At 39.4% G+C, this 19,126-nt stretch overlaps 1 protein-coding gene across 3 annotated transcripts in view; it reads left to right on the top strand.

Annotated features, from left to right (window-relative positions):
• Nucleotides 1-18,707, top strand: part of LOC129702103 (UDP-N-acetylglucosamine--peptide N-acetylglucosaminyltransferase 110 kDa subunit) — a 72,609-nt gene extending 53,902 nt beyond the window's left edge. For 2 of the 3 annotated variants that reach the window (XM_055643670.1, XM_055643672.1), the window contains 9 exons: nt 1,248-1,337; nt 2,323-2,448; nt 3,456-3,626; nt 6,775-6,891; nt 8,949-9,116; nt 9,455-9,607; nt 12,624-12,888; nt 15,354-15,477; nt 16,787-18,707. In XM_055643670.1, the coding sequence (XP_055499645.1) occupies nt 1,248-1,337; nt 2,323-2,448; nt 3,456-3,626; nt 6,775-6,891; nt 8,949-9,116; nt 9,455-9,607; nt 12,624-12,888; nt 15,354-15,477; nt 16,787-16,970 (1,398 nt within the window). In that variant the 3' untranslated portion in view covers nt 16,971-18,707. The remainder of the gene's footprint in view (nt 1-1,247; nt 1,338-2,322; nt 2,449-3,455; nt 3,627-6,774; nt 6,892-8,948; nt 9,117-9,454; nt 9,608-12,623; nt 12,889-15,353; nt 15,478-16,786) is intronic. The other variant, XM_055643671.1, reaches the window with a different exon arrangement.
• Nucleotides 18,708-19,126: the final 419 nt, after the last annotated feature.

The raw sequence follows: 19,126 nt of genomic DNA, 5'->3' as shown, positions 1-19,126 counted from the left end.
TTCAATTCCTGAATGATTAATTCCAGAACTCTGGAATTGAATGCTTTGAAATAGATACTAGTTGTGCAGCATGAATGATTTGGCCATTTGTATCTTGAAGCTGAATAACATGGAATTCAATTGTCAAGCATAGTGTTAAATTGTTTTCATGATTAAAACAAAAAAAATTTGGAACAGACATTGAGACAAGCTGTTATGTATGGGATCCTTAATTTATATATGTATGTGCTACAAATATGATTTCAGGATGCACGGTCTTTTAAGATGCTGTGTTAATCTTATATGCTCAAAATAGTCCCATGAAATCTCTGAAATACACTCACCAAAAGTTATTGGAACTTTTGAGACTATTACAGTGCGAAAGGAGAACATCCAAACATTCTCTTTTGAGGTGTGGACCTCAACCTGATAGTTAAGATGAGGACGTAATTAAGAAGGTAGAAGTGTGGGTAAAACCCATTGATTTTCAGCTTCCGGGAAAATGATCAATTATATCAGATGATATAAGCATGGTAATCATTTCATTGAAAATAAAGTTGAATTCTTTAAATATCATAAATGATACAAATTATTGACAGAATAACAGTAATCTTTAAAACTAAAGATGCTAAGTCTTTTCCTTACTTCTCCATATTATATTGGTTGTAGATTAATTGAAATTATTAAATGCTTATTAGCTAACAACATGATTTTCACTCCATGGAACTATCTGAAGTATAAAAGATAATCTTTTAGTTATCTAACTCTAATGGCAGTGGTGCTGGGTCTGCCTATGGAAAATATCAAAATTACTTGTTTCCTTGTATATTTATGGATTGGCAGATATATTTGACAAATTGTAATAGCTCCTTCAATAATGGTAATAATAAAGCACATTTGTCCCATGATTTACTTGAGTTACCAGCCTCAGAGCATTACCAATGCTCTATTTCTACCATTATGTATTGGAAATTATCTGGTCCTATGTTCTCAGTCTTTTATATTTTCATTACTGTTATTTAGCTGGAGGTCATGGCATGGCCTGATTTATGGGCAGGGACTGAATCCAATTTAAATTTGGGTGCTGCAACTTGTTAATGAACTAGTCAAGCGTATCCAGCCATCAAAGTATCGGTTGCAGATTAGGTGTAGAGCATCAGAGAAAATTTGTTTGTTGTAGCTTTTCTAGATAATAATATATTTATGCATCACTATTTGAAGTGCATCAGTTTATTTTATTTATATATATATATTTCTCTATTGGATAGGTTTTTTGCTATGCACTGAGTTCTGATGACGGCACTAATTTTCGTGTAAAGGTGGTTGCTGAAGCTAATCATTTTGTGGACCTGTCACAGGTAAGAGCCAGTGGAATGTGCAAATTGAGCACAACTTAAAACACCTTGTAGGAGTCAAAATATAATTCCAAAGCTGTTACTTACCTTGACTTGCTTGTGTCAAGCTTTTAGTCTGCTGTTGAATACACAGCTAAGATCAGAGTGCCTTTAACTTTTACAACATAAAATATCAAGCAATGTGTTCTTTGGTCTGTTTCGTATAAGCCATTTCCCTGGCTGATCGGCACATTGAATTTTCACCCGTGAGGCCATATTGTGGAATTCCGGCCCGGCCAGAGTTGGCAGATTCCTACCCTTAGCTGATTTATGCAGCTGGCTTTGTGGGCTGGTATCTCGACCTCCCTCCCCGAAAGCCTAGACACCGCAATTCCCGTACCTCTGAGGCCGTGACCTATGGTCTGGCAAAATGGATAATCCAGCATGGCTCTGGAACCAAGGGTGCCAGAAAACTGGTGGTGGATCTGTATTTTCTGGCTTTAGCACAAAATTAGTTTGGAATATAATTTGGAACAAATATTGAAAGGTCAAAATGTCTGTTAACAAGAGTGATTTAATAGTGCCAACACGAACAGGGAAAATAAAAAAATACTGGAAATCTGACTTTAAATTCAATTGTGGATAGGATACAGCGGGCCAGGCATGAGCCATGGAAAGAGGAAACATTTCAGGTTAAAGACCATTTGTCAGAATTGTTAATTTTGTTTCTCTATTAACAGATGTTGCCTAAACTGTGGAGAGCTCCCAGCATTTTCTATTTTTAATGTAAAGGTTCTAGAAATTGTTTCAGAAGTTTTTCAATAACATATAATAGCCTAATTTGTGATTTAATTGGAGCTATTTGAATATCTGTCCTTTAATGTCACCATTTTTTGTTGTTAATTATGTTTTTAATTAAGCCATGAAGGATTAAGCCAGTTAGATATTCGGTTGTAATAGAGTGCAGAACGAAGGATTGCTTTCAGTTTCATGTTCAATGTTTTTTCAGATCCCATGCAATGGCAAAGCGGCAGATCGTATTCATCAGGATGGAATTCACATTCTTGTAAACATGAATGGATACACTAAAGGAGCGCGAAATGAACTATTTGCTCTAAGGCCAGCTCCTATACAGGTTCGGAAACCTGTGAAATGCCCTATTCAATTTATGTTACTTGTCCCTTAAATCCTTGCCATCTGCTCTTAGGTTATTTCCACATTCTTTCCAGACTCTTTTTAATTTCCAACAGCCATGAATGTACCATTTACCTTTTAAAGTTTTATTGGGATTAAGAATTCTTGGATGAAAGCACAATAAATTGTAGATGCTGTAATCTTGAGCAGAAACCAAAGTGCTGGAGGAACACAGCCATTTGGGCAGCTAAGGGGAGAAATCAGGAAAGGTGAGGTGGGGCTGGGGCAAAGCCTGGCAAGTGAGAGGTGGATACAGGTGGGTGGGCGGGGGCGGTATGTGGTGATTGGAGTAAGTGATAAAGGCTATAGGTGAAAAGAAGATAGTGCCAGAAAAGGAAATAAGAGAAGTAAAAAGTAAAGCTGGAGGGAGGTTTTGTGTGTGGAAGTAGGGAGGAGTTAGGGAGGGATGGTAGGCGGTATATTACTTGAAATGGGAGAATCCATTGTTAATACCATTGGGTTGTAAGCTATGCAAGCGGAATATGAGGTGTTGTTCTTCCAGTTTACGTGTGTAATCACTAGTTGTTTCAAAGATGTAATCATTCTTATTCCCAAGTAGTATAATGAGAAAACCACAACTGACACAAGAGGCTTGAATCTTGAGCAAAATAATGCTTGGAGGAACTTGGCATATCACGTAGCACCCGATATGCTGAGTTCCTGAATGGATAGAATTGTTTCAGGTTGCGACTATTCTTGATAACAACACTTGATGTGATCTGTGTAGCTATATTTATAGGAAAAGCTGGAAATGTCAGTTTATGGAGCAGCATCATTGAATCATATATTTTGGATCTATAAAAATGAAAGAATATATATATTTTTTCTTCATAAATGTCCAATTTGTTGAGAATTTCAAGCAATATCTTTTGATTCCAGAATTCTGCCATTTAATTTTGGGGTGTAATTGTTGAATTTTTTTTAATGGTGTATTTGTTGTTTTTTCAGGCAATGTGGCTTGGTTATCCTGGAACAAGTGGAGCTCCATTCATGGATTATATTATCACTGATAAGGAAACATCACCACTTGATCTAGCAGAGCAGTACTCCGAGAAGCTAGCTTACATGCCCAACACCTTCTTTATTGGAGATCACGCCAATATGTTCCCACACCTTAAGGTGATGCATTGAATCCACTTTCTGATCGTCACTGTTCATGGCATAGTTGGGTATATAAGCCATTCTTACCTTTGCAATACAATACAATACAATACTGTTTATTATTGTCATTTGAACCTCAAATGAAGTTCAAACAAAATTTGGTTTCTGCAGTCATACAACAAGAAAAAAAACTAAGATCCACAATTAACACAATGTACGCAAACATCCATCAGAGTGAATCTCCTCCTCACTGTGATGGAAGGTAAAGTCATTGTCTCTCCCCTGCTTTTAATTCTTCTCCCGATGTTAAAGCCCCCGGCGGGCGATGGTAAGTCCCGCGGCCGTTAAAGCCGCGCGGGGCGATGTAAGACCCCGCTCCGGGTTGTTTTCAGCCCCGTAATTCGGGCGGGAGAAGTTGCCATTGCGGGAGCTCCGAAAAACGGTCTCCCACCAGGGACCTGCGAGCTCCCGATGTCACTGTCCACCGGGCCTGTGGCTGGAGCCTCCGAGCTCCGAAGTCGGGTCGCAGCCGCGCGCCACCACAGCTCTCCACGCTCCGATGGTGAGTCCGAGTCCGTGACTGTAGCCCCCAGGTCGTTCCGGCTGGTAGCTGCTCCACGTTGCTAGACCCCAACGACAACAGGGAAAAGGTCGGGTCCCCCATACGGAGCTGAGATTAAAAAGTTTCCCCGCCCCCCACATATACACAGCTAAAAACAATATATAAACTACAACCAAACTATACACTCAACCGGACAAAAAATAAAAAAAGACAGACGGACTGCAGAAGCCGCTGCCGCGAGGCGCCGCCATCATATGTACAAAATAGATTAGAGGCCATTTCAGCCTACCAGTTCAGAGAACGCCTGCATTCTCCCACTAATTTTCTGAGGTAACCTACAGTGCCTTCCATAATGTTTGGAACCCATCATTTATTTATTTGCCTCTGTACTCCACAATTTGAGATTTATAATAGAAAAAAATCACGTGGTTAAAGTGCACATGTCAGATTTTATTAAAGGCCATTTTTAAACATTTTGGTTTCACCATGTAGAAATTACAGCTGTGTTTATACATAATCCCCCCATTTTAGGGCACCATGATGCTTGGGACACATGGCTTCACAGATGTTTATAATTGCTTAGGTGTGTTTAATTGCCTCCTTCATGCAGGAATAAGAGAGCTCTCAGTACCTAGACTGAGCTCCAGTCTTTCCATCACCTTTGGGAACTTTTATTGCTGTTTATCAACATGAGGATCAAAGTTATGCCAATAAAAGTCAAATAAGTCATTATGAGACTGAGAAACAAGAATAAAACTTTTAGAGACATCAGGATCTTAGGCTTACCAAAATCTACCAAAACCAGAGACCAAACCTTAGGCTTACCAAAATCAACTGTTTGGAACATCATTAAGAACAAAGAGAGCACTGGTGAGCTTACTAATCGCAAAGGGACTGGCAGGCCAAGCTGCCAAACTGACAGGCTGCTCCACAGCTGATGACAGAGAAGAATTCTCTCTGATAATAGGAGAGAAAAATCCCCAAACATCTGTCCATGGTGGGGGTTTTTGAAATTTAAAAAATCAAATCAATTGTCGATTTATCCCCATCAGATAAAGCATAACAATAAGTTTAATTTGACACCTAATTCACTTTCATATCTCAAGTAATCATGAGTCGGGTATTGATTTTGTTAATGACCACTGTCCGCAGAAGACTCCATGAACAGAAATACAGAGGCTACACTGCAAAATGCAAACCACTGGTTAGCCGCAAAAATAGGATGGCCAGTTCGCCAAGAAGTACTTAAAGGAGCAACCACAGTTCTGGAAATAAATTATTGTGGACAGATGAGACGAAGATTAACATTTCAGAGTGATGGCAAGAGCAGGTATGGAGGAGAGAATGAATTGCCCAAGATCCAGAAAGCATACCACCTCATCTGTGAAACACAGTGGTGGGGGTTTTATGGCCTGGGCCTGTATGGCTGCTGAAGGTAATAGCTCACTTATCTTCATTGATGATACAACTGCTGATAATAGTAACATAATGAATTCTGATGTGTATAGACACATCGTATCTGTTCAAGTTCAAACAAATGCCTCAAAACTCATTGGCCAGTGGTTCTTTCATACAAGACAATGATCCCAAACATACTGCTAAAGCAACAAAGGAGATTTTCAAAGCTAAAAAATGGTAAATTCTTGAGTGGCCAAGCCTGGTCTGAATCCAATTGTGCATGCATTTTATATGCTGAAGAGAAAACTGAAGGGGACCTAGCCCCCAAAACAAGCATAAGCTAAAGATGGCTGCAATAAAAGCCTGACAGAGCATCACGAGAGAAGACACCCAGCAACTGTTGATGTCCATGAATCAGACTTCAAGCAGTCATTTCATGCAAAGGATATGCAACAAAATACTAAACATGACTACTTTCATTTACATGACATTGCTGTCCCAAACATTATGGTACCCTGAAATGGGGGGACTATGTATAAACACTGCTGAAACCAAAAAGTATAAAAATGGGCTTTATTAAAATCTGACTGCACTTCAACCACATGTGATTTTTTTTTTTCTATTACAAATCTCAAATTGTGGAGTACAGAGGCAAATAAATAAATGGGTCTTTGTCCCAAACATAATGGAGGGCACTTCTCGCATTCCCAACAACTCCCCAAGATTCAACTACGCTGGGGTAATTACTGAGGCCAATTAGCCCATCCATCCACATGTTCTTGGGATTTGAGAGAAAACTGAAGCACCACGGGAAGCCTATGTTGCAGGGAGAATGTTCAAACTCCACACAGCACCAGTGGTCAAGTTGGAACCTAGGTCACTGGAGCTCAGGGGCAGTCCCAGAAGAGTAATGGCATTTTTTCAGTCTGGAATCTTCCTAGCTTGCTACATTTTCACATCTGTCTAACATGACTGCAATTTTGTCTTTTGCTCTTGCTGTTTAGTTTGTATTTTATGGATGATCATTGTCATAGTCGTACAGCACACAAACTGTCTCACAACGCTCATGCTGGCTATTAAGTAATCACCTGCCCTCATTTTTGTTTTCCCTATTGGATCTCATCAATGTTTCCTGCCTCCAATTATCCTGAGCCACCTAATGTTTACTGAAAGACCAGGTGTCTTAATTTTTTCTTTTGGCTTTAGAAAAAGGCTGTTATCGACTTCAAGTCAAATGGACACATATATGATAACAGGATTGTTCTTAATGGTATTGATCTGAAGGCATTTCTAGACAGCCTCCCTGATGTCAAAGTAGTCAAGGTAAGAAGTGGGAAGTAGCACCATATAAAGATTATGCTGCATGGATTGTACACCTGTATTTTACTAAATTAAATGAAACAATTATGGTAATATGGATGATTTTAAGTGTTTTTTTACTATCAGTGCCAAATCTAAGAGCTGTGCATCTTGTATATCTCTTTATTAAATACTCTGAACAATTCTTCATTGGTTTCTATTTTGTCTCCTTGCTCAACCCTTCTTGGGTATATGATGCTTCCTGTATCCATACAGAATTTGTAATTCATTTCCTTTGTTACCAGTTTTCACCCAGGTTTCCTTTTAATATAACAGTTCTCATTTAAGATCTTTATATCTGTTTCAGGTGACAGGTTAACAATCAATATCGATTACAGATTCGCTGACTCCCTCAGTTACTTCAACTGCAGCACCTCCCCACCCTGTTCTTATAAGCACCCTTCCACTCATCCATTTTCTCTCTCTATCATATTGCTGTAACAAGTTTTTACATAATAGTGTTTTTAAAATGTGCCTCTTTACTTAACTGTGACTTCTACTCTCCCATAGTTTGGAGGGCTCTTGACCTTCCACCTCCACTTCCTACTAAACTAGAACAAGAATAGGGTTCCCATTTGAAGCTTCCTTCCACCATATCACCACCCAATCTCCAAAATTTCTGCCAACTTCAATGGGATTTCCATCTTTCATTCCCAACATTTTCAACATTCCAAAAGTACTATTCCATGCACTACTTCCTGATGGCAGTTTACTTTCTTTAAAAAGTGGAACAGTACACAATCTCTTAGTCCCACAATGCCCGTGTTAAACATGATGGCAAGTTAAACTAATCTCTGCCTGCATGTGATCTATATCCCTCAATTCTCTGCATAATCGATGTGCCTATCTAAAAGTCTCTTAAATACCCTAACGTATCTGCCTTCACCACCATCCTTGGTACCATGTTACAGTCATCTCCACTCTCTTTTTTAAATTGTGCTCTACATCTGCTTTCTTCTTTGCCCCTCTCGCCTTAAAGCTCGCCTTAAAGCCCTTTAGTCATTGATATTTTCACCCTGGGCAAAAGGTCCTGTCTACCCTATCTAGGTCTCTCATAATTTTACATACTTCTCTCGGCTCTCTCCTCGGCCTCTAACAATCCAAGATTGTCCAACCGCTCCTTGTAAGTAATACCCTGTAATCCAGGCAGTGTTCTGGTAAATGTCCTCGGCACCCTCTCTTAAACCTCCACATTCTTCCTGTAATGGGGTGGCTAGAACTGCACGCAATTCTCCAAATGTTGCCTTACCAACGTCCTATAAAGCTGCAGTATGATTTTGTGAGTTTTAAAACAAGTGTTCTATAAAAGTCCTGTAAAGTCTTGGCACTACTCCCAAGTAATTACTGGATGTGTAACACCTACCTTTTCATCTGTAAGAAACCTAAAAAAACCCACTCAGAACAGCTTTACAGACAAGACAGCTAATTAGTTCTAATGTAGTGTCATACCTCTTGAACATAGGAAGATGTGTGGATAAATGGAAGTTTAGTGACTGGAGCTCCACAATCCAGAGGGCACACTGAGCTCTCAGTTGCCTGTCAATTTAATACTCTGCCCTACTTCCCCTCTGGCCTTCTACCCAATGTAACTTCGAGAACTGCACCACATTCTCTCGGCTTTTTACTGCCCTTGAAACTTAATTTTGAATTTAACAATTTTGCTTAGCCACTCTTCTGTATTCACCCTCGAGGTGTGGCAGTATTGTTACTTAAATTTTTATTATTCTCTCTCTGCTTTCTTAAGCTGTTACTTTCTAAAGGTAAGTGTTTTGATTGGTGACAACTTTGTCACCTATCAAAAACACTCCATAGATTCCCACCGCTCCTTCACTCAGCAACATATGATTGCTTTCTCACTTTGTTCCTTCCGATGGAATAATTCTTGACCTGAATTGTTGATATTGACTCTTTCTAGAGATGCTATTTGTCCTGCTAAGTGCTTCGAGTTTTCTATATTATTTTGGATTTCAAGTATATTCTGAATTTCTCTTGTGCATTGACCCGTATAATTTTGTTTACAGCTCAAGTGCCCTGATGGGGGGGACAACTCTGATACAAACTCTGCGCTTTCAATGCCTGTTGTTCCAATGAACACTGCAGCTGAAGCCATTATCAACATGATCAATCAGGGGCAAATACAGGTTACAATCAATAACTTCACAGTCAGCAATGGACTGGCAACGACACAAGTAAGTGAACAGAATAGCAATGCGATTTGGGAGGGGATGTGAGGATGGGGAATAAAATTATTAATGGTAACCAAAGGAATAACATTTCCAAGCAGCTGTAGAATAATGTTTGAGCCGGAGGTACCTTGAAAGAAATGGAATTGTTGATCATACAGATTTTTCTTCTAGTATAACGTTTGGATGGGTTTGATGGATATGTCTTTCTTTATTTGGTGAAATGGGACCATTCTAGCAGTTGGCAGATTTCAGCTGAATAGAAATGTGTTGAAATTTTTCTGGCTATTGTGATACTATACTGAATGAAACTTTATCTTATCAAGTATTCAATCTTTCATCAGATTAACAACAAGGCAGCAACTGGAGAAGAGGTTCCACGTACAATTATTGTTACAACGCGATCACAGTATGGCCTACCTGAAGATGCTATTGTTTATTGTAACTTCAACCAGCTGTATAAGATTGATCCGTCTACCCTCCAAATGTGGGCTAGTGTAAGTATTATTATCTCAACAGTTTGTCATTGGTTGTAGTTGTGAAATTAATATCCATTGTTTACTGCTTAAAAGGGAAAGTTTTGCATTTTGGTTAAAAAGGATCAGTCCATATTTTCTGCCACCACCTCATTGCTTGGTTACTTTGATATCCAAAAACTGATGACTCTAGATTATATGTGGCATCTGAACATTCACAGCTATCTGGAGAAGAAAATTACAAAAATTCATTGTCCTTTGAGTTGTAAAATTTCAGTTCTTACTCTTCGACTATTTGTAGATTCTGACCTCTTTTGGGCTCCAAAAAGTACTGAATTAATTTGTGCAAAATTGAGGATTTGGTTCCTGACTTTATTCTGACATGATACATTCTTGACGTCATATTGAAAGAACTGCTTTTCTGATCTTGTTGCTCGATATTGTTCTTTCCGGTGAATGTTAAAATTGTTTTGTTACTCCATTCTATTCTATATCTGCCTCTGAAAAATAACAAGCATATTTGTTTTATACATTTCATGTCCAGTAAATAATGTTTCATAGATTGAGTTATTCTATAATGTGCAATTGTTATTTCTTAGTTCTTCCATTGCTTATTAATTATAAACTCCTCTAGAAGATTCTAGATTCAAGAGTTTATTGTCATGTGGCCCTGATAGGACAATTAAATTCTTGCTTTGCTTCAGCACAACAGAACATAGTAGGCATTGACTACAAAATCAGTGTGTCCATATACCATTATATAAAATATATACACACATGAATAAATAAACTGATCAAGTGCAAATAACAGATAATGGGCTATTAATGTTCAGAGTTTTGTCCGAGCCAAATTTAATAGCCTGATGGCTGTGGAGAAGTAGCTATTCCTGAACCTAGTTGTTGCAGTCTTCAGGCTCCTCTACCTTCTACCTGAAGGTAGTAGGGAGATGTGTGTGTGGCCAGGATGGTGTGGGTCCTTGATGATGCTGCCAGCCTTTTTGAGGCAGCGACTGCAATCGATCCCCGCAATGGAAGGGAGGTCAGAGCCGATGATGAACTGGGCAGTGTTTACTACTTTTTGTAGTCTTTTCCTCTCCAGGGTGCTCAAGTTGCCGAACCAAGCCACGATGCAACCGGTCAGCATGCTCTCTACTGTGCACCTGTAGAAGTTAGAGAGTCCTCCTTGACAAACCGACTCTCTGTAATCTTCTCAGGAAGTAGAATCGCTGATGTGCTTTCTTAATAATTGCATCAGTGTTCTCGGACCAGGAAAGATCTTCAGAGATGTGCACACCAGGAATTTGAAGCTCTTGACCCTTTCAACCATCGACCCGTTGATATAAACGGGACTGTGGGTCCCCATCCTACTCCTTCCAAAGTCCACACTCAGTTCCTTGGTTTTGCTGGTGTTGAGGGCAAGGTTATTGTGCTGGCACCATATGGACAGTCGCTCGATCTTTCTTCTATACTCTGACTCATCCCCATCAATGATACGTCCCACAACAGTGGTGTCGTCAGCGAACTTGATGATGGAGTTCGCACTATGACTGGCTGCGCAGTCATGAGTATAGAGTGAGTACAGCAGGGGGCTGAGCACACCTTGAGGTGCTCCCGAGCTGATTGCTATCGAGTCTGACACATTTCCACCAATACGAACAGACTGTGGTCTGAGAATGAGGAAGTCGAGGATCCAATTGCAGAGGGACGCGCAGAGACCCACTTCTGAGAGTTTGGTAACCAACTTGGAGGGGATGATTGTATTGAATGCCGAGCTGTAATCAATGAATGACATATGAGTTTTTGTTGTCTAAGCGGTCCAGAGCGGAGTGGAGGGCCAGCGAGATCGCACCCACCATTGATCTGTTGTGGCGGTAAGCGAACTGCAGTGGGTCCAGGTTTTTGTCGAGATAGGAGTTGATTTGCTCCATGATCAACCTCTCAAAGCACTTCATCACCACAGACGTTGGTGCCACTAGTCGATAGTCATTGAGGCACGTCACCTTACTCTTCTTGGGCACTGGTATAATTGATGCCCTTTTGAAGCAGGTGGGAACCTCAGACCTCAGAAGTGAGATGTTGAAAATGTCCGTAAAAACTCCAGCCAGTTGGTCCGCACAGGTTTTTAGAACACGACCAGGTATACCATCAGGTCCAGGCGCTTTTCGGGGGTTCACCCCTCTGAAGGATTTCCTGACCTCGGCCTCTGTGACTGAGACTGAAATACCATCACAGCGAATGGGGGCTCGGGAAGGCACATTCTCCCTATCAAAGCATGCATAAAACGCATTGAGCTCCTCAGGGAGTGATGTTTTGCTGACATCTGAGCTGCCTCCTGATTTCACCTTGTGATTGCATTCAGGCCCCGCCACAGCTTCCGAATCTATCTCTCCTCCAGTTTGGAGCAGGTCCCTTTTGGCCTTTTTGATGGCCTTACCAAGGTCGTACCTGGACTTCTTGTAGACCACTGTATCATCAGACATGAATGCCCGGTGTCTGGTCTTCAAAAGAGTGCGGATCTCAAAGTTCATCCAAGGTTTCTGATTGGGAAACACTCGGAAGGTTTTTGTCGGGATGCAGTCCTCCCCACATTTCGTAATGAAGTCTTTAACGACTGTGACGTATTCGTTCAAGTCCGTTACCGAGTCCTTGAACATTACCCAGTCTACAGACTCCAAACAGTCCTGTAGTTGTTCCTCTGCCAGTGTACGGTCCATACAGTGGATGGAGCACCCTTCAGGCTGGACCGCTGAGTCTGGGGAGCTGGGGGTTAGCCATGTCTCTGAAACATAACACAGAGCATTCCCTCAGCTCCCTTTATCACCTAGAAGACTTTGTCTGAGAGAACAGTTTTAAGATTGTTCATTTTGGTTTAGTTTTATTCTTCGTGATTGCCTTTCATGGCTGGATAGTAAAATAGAATAGCTTAAACATGTTAAACAAGCAGGATGCAAGAATTTGTAGATTGTTAATTCTTAGTGCAACTTGTGCATTTACATAATGAAGGTAATTTGAAAAGTTCATTTCTTTTACCTTGCAGATCTTAAAGCGAGTTCCTAACAGCGTACTGTGGCTCCTTCGATTCCCTGCGGTTGGCGAACCCAATATTCAGCAGTATGCCCAGGGCATGGGTCTGTCTACAAACCGTATTATCTTTTCACCTGTTGCTCCAAAAGAAGAACACGTGAGGCGAGGACAGCTGGCTGATGTATGTCTAGACACTCCACTATGTAATGGACACACCACTGGCATGGATGTACTTTGGGCTGGAACACCAATGGTGACTATGCCAGGTATGTGCAATGGTGGGTAATTTTTGTACTTATCTTTTAGTAGAATTTATATAAGTTGTCATAATTATTGATGGAAACATTTGTGTTGAGTACTCTGACCTTAAATACCATATTATTGTTGTTCTTTCCATGCTGTCAATTGCCTAATACTTGTCATGTGATTGTTGAACAGTTAACAAATAATAATTTGATTACTTTCTCCAATGTTTCAATTTATATTTGGGAAGGTGTCTATTAATTGTTTTCTGAAGCAGCTGCTTTCTGGCAGCACTAATCTTGATTTGATTATGTTGACTTTCAATACATTCAATTGATTTTTTTTGACTGCCTAGTAGAGTTAGATAAATTAACCTCTTCTGGTATGGTGCTGTTTTTCGATTTGATGTTTATCACAATGTTCATTTGTTTTGAAATTTGACAATCTATTTGTGTTGTGATGTTAATGATAATTACCACTGTACATCTGAAGGCATGTCACGAAATCACCTTTGTTAAAATATTGATAGATGGGATTCAATGCGAGAAATTATTATTTAAGAACACTTAGAACTGTTTCTTGTTCAGGGTGGATCAAGCCAGATAAATATTTTGAAATAAATCATTACTGAAGGCTTGTTTCTAAATAGCTTTGCGGAGAAGACATTTGAAAAGGGGCCACAAAATTAGATGTAGACTGTTGAAATGCTTTTGGACAAGGGCAAGTGGGGATGTGTTGATTAGTAAGCATCATAGGGAGCATTAATGTCTCAATGTTATAGATTTGGTCATGGAAGAGTGTCGTGCTAAATTCTGCAGATTGGAGAAGGAAACTACAAAGTGATTTGGATTAGAATGGCTAAACTATAGGAAAATGAATTCAAGAAGGGCAAATGTGAAGTCATTCAATTCAAAGACCAGGATAAATTTAAGATTCCTTGTAATAGGGTAATACCATGATCAGTCAAACGGTGACTGACTTTGATATTTGTCACATCTTAATGTCCTTACTTTTGTTTGAAGGGCTTTAAACATAGCGCTATGGCCACATAGCGTGGCCACAGCGCTATGGGTCACAGACTGTTCTGGAGAATTCTTGTATAACAATGAGTCTTTGGAATTCTCTTTCTCAGTGGAAGTTGAGCCTTTACTTATTTTTCAGGCAGTGGTAGAATTCTGGATAAGCATAGTGGTGAAAGGTTACCAGTGGGATTGAAGTTACATTGGGATTGGCCTTGATTTTACAGAACGGTGGGCGGGCTAAAGGGGGAGAGAGGGAGGGGTGGAGAGAGGGAGAGGATGGAGAGGGGAGGGAGAAGGAGGGAGATAGAGAGAGAGAGAGAGAGAGGAAGGGAGAAAAAAAGGAAGGAGAGAGGGAGGGTGGGAAGGAGAGAGCGAGGGCGAGAGGTATGGCGGGAGTGAGAGAGGGGGAAGGAGAGAGAGGAAGAAAGAGTGAGAGGGGGAGAGGGAGGCTTCCAAAATGGCTTCTACATCATCATCTGGTGCTAAAAGTAGGAAGCAGCCGTTCAAACAGAAGTATACAAAAAGATGGTCATGAATGCACTGTCAAGTAAGGTGCGTAGAAGACATGTCAATTGGTAGCAAAGCTATGCATTTTTGCACTCTTACATGGGTGTGACCGCACATAGAAAAATAACATTTTTTCAGCAAAATGGCACCCCATAAAAATACTGTTTTCCTCAGCAATACACTGATTTTCAGATACTAGAATACTGAAATGCTCTGATAAAACTTGGCAGCTTTGCATATGATGTCAAATGAAACTCATCGCCCCTGCTTGCACGTGATCCATATCCCTCTATTCCTTGCGCATTCACATGCCTATCTATAAGTCTCTTAAAAGCCATTGTCGTTTATGCATCCACCATCACTCCTGGCAGCGCATTCCAGGCACCCACTATCTGATGTGTATTTTTTTTTTTTAAGTCCTGTCATATCTCATATTTTATCCCTCTCACTTTAAAACTATATTGTCTAGTTTTTGGCATTTCCATCCTGAGAAAAAAACTGTGGCCATCCATCTATGTCCCTCATAATCTTGTAAACTTCTAACAGATCCCCCTTCAGTCTCCCAAGGCTCCAGAGAAAATAAGCCAAGTTTGTGAGAGGAAGCACTGAACCTTTCCCAAACTCAAAGAGCTGTTAGGTGGTTTGGGGCTATAGCATTAATGTGTCTTTATGTACCTTCAAGACCGTTGTATTGGGAAATACTGATAGTCCCACACAAAACTGACTTTTTACATTCTGTTTGACATGGACAATGTGGGCTGAAAGGCTTGTTCCTGTTTTTTTTTCTTTGTTCTTGTGGGAAATTTGGCCTAAAAAATTGTGGAAAATCACTTGTTAATACAAGCATGATTTTAAGAAAAGATGCCCAAAACAAAATTCAGCATGGGTAACAAGAGCCTTACCCTGGCTTATGATATTATGTATTTGTCTGGTATAATTTAATGATTCTTTTACATTGCTCATTTTTGCAGGGGAAACACTTGCATCTCGCGTGGCTGCTTCTCAGCTGATGTGCTTGGGATGTCCAGAACTGATAGCAAAGACGAGACAGGAGTATGAGGATGTTGCTGTCATGTTGGGCACAGATATGGAATAGTATGTTCTAATTCTGTTTTTTCACTAATGTCTGATTTGTGTATGGCTTTCCTGGCGTTACTTAATGAATAATTTGGAGAGTGCAAACATGCAATTTGTTCATGAATTAGTCCATCAGATTGGTATTGGCTTTGCTGCTTCTTCTTGGGATTGCTTAATTATACAAAATACTCATGACTTCTGTCAGCATTCAGTTACTTGAATATGTGAACATCATTGATTTTAAACTGTCAAATCATTGTGGTTGTTGAGAATTTACTGTGCACTGCTGCATACACTATCATCCTATATAGATGCCAAGGAGTTGCGCTATTATTTCTTAAATCATTTTATCTCCCTATTGAGTAGACTTGCATTTTTTGGGTTCCTTTCCTGCCCACCCACTTTCCTTGCACCTCTGTAATGTTTATTAATCTACCTCTAGAAATGGAGAAAGCTTAATGTTCTAAAACATTAATTGTCTTTCTCTCCAGGTTTTTAGGGGTTTTTGAGCATTGATCATTTTTTATCCCTAATCAGTCTAGCATTTCCTCAGCACAGCATTGAGAGTGTTGTGCTCAAGTTTCTTCAAGACTTGAATTCTCAGTCTCATCTCTCCAACTAACAACCTAACCAGAGCTGAGAATTGTAATAGAGAGCACGAGAAAATTAAATTGAAATACAAGTTTGCTCCAGATGTTTGAAATGAATTGTTGTTTGCTTTATTCATAAGCTTGCAAAATAACTGCTGTTGAGGTATTTTACTAATCTTTTTATTGTTGTGAAGTAGCATTTCTAATACTCAAGGTGAAATGGGAAATCATGATCTAGATTTATCTGAAGGTTGAATAGTATTTGAACACCAAACTAATTTTGGGAAATATAAGCATTTACAGATTGGAAAATATTTCACAGATGTTATATTGAAGGATACTTTATTATTATCCAAAGTATATACAGAAGTATGATGCACAAATTTCCATTAACCCTGAAACCATCAGCTAGTTTTAAATAAAACATATAAAGTGAAAGTGACTTGGAAATTTCACATAGGAAATTAAGGGCTTCAGCTATAGCAGCATTAGAAGTCAGATCTAGTTGAAATACTCATAACTTAAAATAGATGAATCTTGCCTTTCTGAACAATATAATACATCTGGGGAGAGAAGGCTCACATTTTGCCACTAGTTTTTCCAGGTCCTTGTACCCATTTGATTGTTTAGCTGCCAAGTGCAATAGGTAGATGTAACATTTGATCAACTTTGCTAACTAATATTTGAATGTAGAGAGATTTAATTTGAACATTACAATGTGTACAATTTTTGTGCAGTCTAAAGAAGATTCGCGGAAAGGTGTGGAAACAAAGAGTGAGTAGCCCGTTGTTCAACACCAAGCAATATACCATGGATTTGGAGCGTTTATACATGCAGATGTGGGAGCATTATGCTGCAGGCGACAAACCAGACCATATGATCAAACCACTTAAAGCTATGGAGACAAATGAACCTTCATAATACATGTTCCATTGGTCAAGCTTGGCAACAACACAAGACGACTTGCTCTAAGACTTGTCTCGCGATGATCGTTTTGGATTTATAAGATGAGAAATACTGGCAGTGGTGTAATTTCATACCAGCCCAGTGACTGAAGATTGGAGCCAGTTCATTGCAAGAATCTTGTTTTTGTTAGAACTAAACTGTGAACACAGGATTGGCCCAAGGACACGTGCGGAAATGCAACATTTGTAATATTTAACCAGGAACTCACAGTTATGATTTGATGTTAAAATTCTGATATTGGCAACTCATTGCTTTACAAATCGCAGAGGCTTCCCTTAGAATGTCAGAAAGCCTGATGGTCAGACAAGTTAAGGCCTTACATTAACAATTTAAAGAAGTGGCATTATGTTTATACCTGTCTTGTCAAATTATTTTTATAAACCAGAGATTTCCTTTTGTGGTAGCCTTTGTGATCTCTGCCTTGTTAGACCTTTTAGTTGCAATGTCTGTGTTTGTGTTGACAATTTGCTTTCCTTATGAAAAGGAAGAGTGCCAAATGGACAATTTCTTTATTGGGCTTCGCTTCAGTTCTTCAAATGTTGCAGCAGGATTACCAATTATCCTATGTGGCTCAAGTAATGCAATTGGATGAGTTTCATTGTGTGTCAGACACGAACTCGTGATGCAATGAAATGCATTTCCTGGTCTGACCCATAGTTTTTAATGAAGCTGTAGTATGTGTTTCTTTGCATGACATGCAGGTATAATAATTGTGCGGAGTAGCAGTGCTACAGCTGCTGCTGGGGTCTGGAATGAAGTTTTGAAGACTGCCAGTGCAGGAACCATTTGGAATAATTAAAAGCAATTGATCGGGAGAGTGGTTGTTCTTCTGCTTCACTGAATGGACTCATTTGATTTTTGTAGGATCATTTATGAAGGGCTAAGGATTCACTCCTTAGTCCCCAGGTAAGTATCTCATCTGTTATTTATATTGTGTAGATTTACCAACGTTCTACAGTTCTCAACACAAATAATATTTTGTAGTGATGCTTTTAACATAAGCCGGTGATGCCAACATTTTGTGAATGTGTTTAGAGGATTTTCTTTTGCTGTCAATCCACATGCTCAAAAGTATAACAGAACTGTTTTCAGGGTTTATTCTCAGGTCTGCGTCAACAGTCACTTCAACTTGACTCTCATCACTTCAACTTGATGGTTAATTGGTTTTCTGCGAGAAACCACGATTGTAAATATTAATTTTAGACTCCCTCTTGTCATCCAAAAGCTTTCTGAAGATAAAGCGAACAGAAGTTGAAACAGCTATATATATAATATATATATATATAGACACACACACACACACACGGAGAGGGGTAAAGTCTGATTCATAATGTTTGGTGGATTGATTTTTTAAAATTTAACAAAAATAAGCAGACGGCGATGTGGTTTGTACTGAAGCTGAGAGAAAGATGGCAACATGTACGGGTGAGCATATTCTGGGTATGGGGGTAATATTACAGACCAGAGGCAGATATTTTAATTAGTTTTTTTTTGTTATTCTTAAGGTTATCGGCTATTTTAACATGCATCTCATTCATATTTGTTGCTATAGAGATCTCTTCCAATTTTGGAATTATCTGTATTTCGGGCTGTTTAAGTATCAAGTTGTAAATACATGTGAATGAGAATCTAATGTACCTGTACATTAATAAAGCAGCTGGGTGCTTATCTAGTTGGCTTGTTTTTCACCTTTTGATGTTTTTTATGTGATCTTCATCATTAAAACATTTTTCTGCCATTCTTCACATAAGACAAGTGACAGCTGGTTACTTTACAAAATTGTTTTGTAAAATTTGATAACATCTTATTATCCTAGTGCCCATAAAAAGAGAAATAGTCACCTTTTCAGATTAAGGACCATTCATCAGAACACTGCTCAAGTTAATCTCAAAGTTAATTCTGATATGGAGATTGCAAATGAAATAGTTCAGTTTTGGACAGTTGCCATGATGTCTCAGGCTGGGAAAGTTGTTTGTGATGGGGACTAAAGAGCAAAATGAGCGTTTCCAATATTTGGAGGAAACCTTTTGTAAACCAGTGGATGTGTGATGAGGGGAGTAATGGTTTAGCAAGGGAAATTGAGTATTCAACAATTATGAGAACAGTTGGGA

The sequence above is a fragment of the Leucoraja erinacea genome, chromosome 12, assembly GCF_028641065.1.
Source record: "Leucoraja erinacea ecotype New England chromosome 12, Leri_hhj_1, whole genome shotgun sequence".
Classification (NCBI taxonomy): Eukaryota; Metazoa; Chordata; class Chondrichthyes; order Rajiformes; family Rajidae; genus Leucoraja; species Leucoraja erinaceus.
Note: the sequence above shows the minus strand (reverse complement) of the source record. Positions and strands in the feature narration are given on the sequence as shown.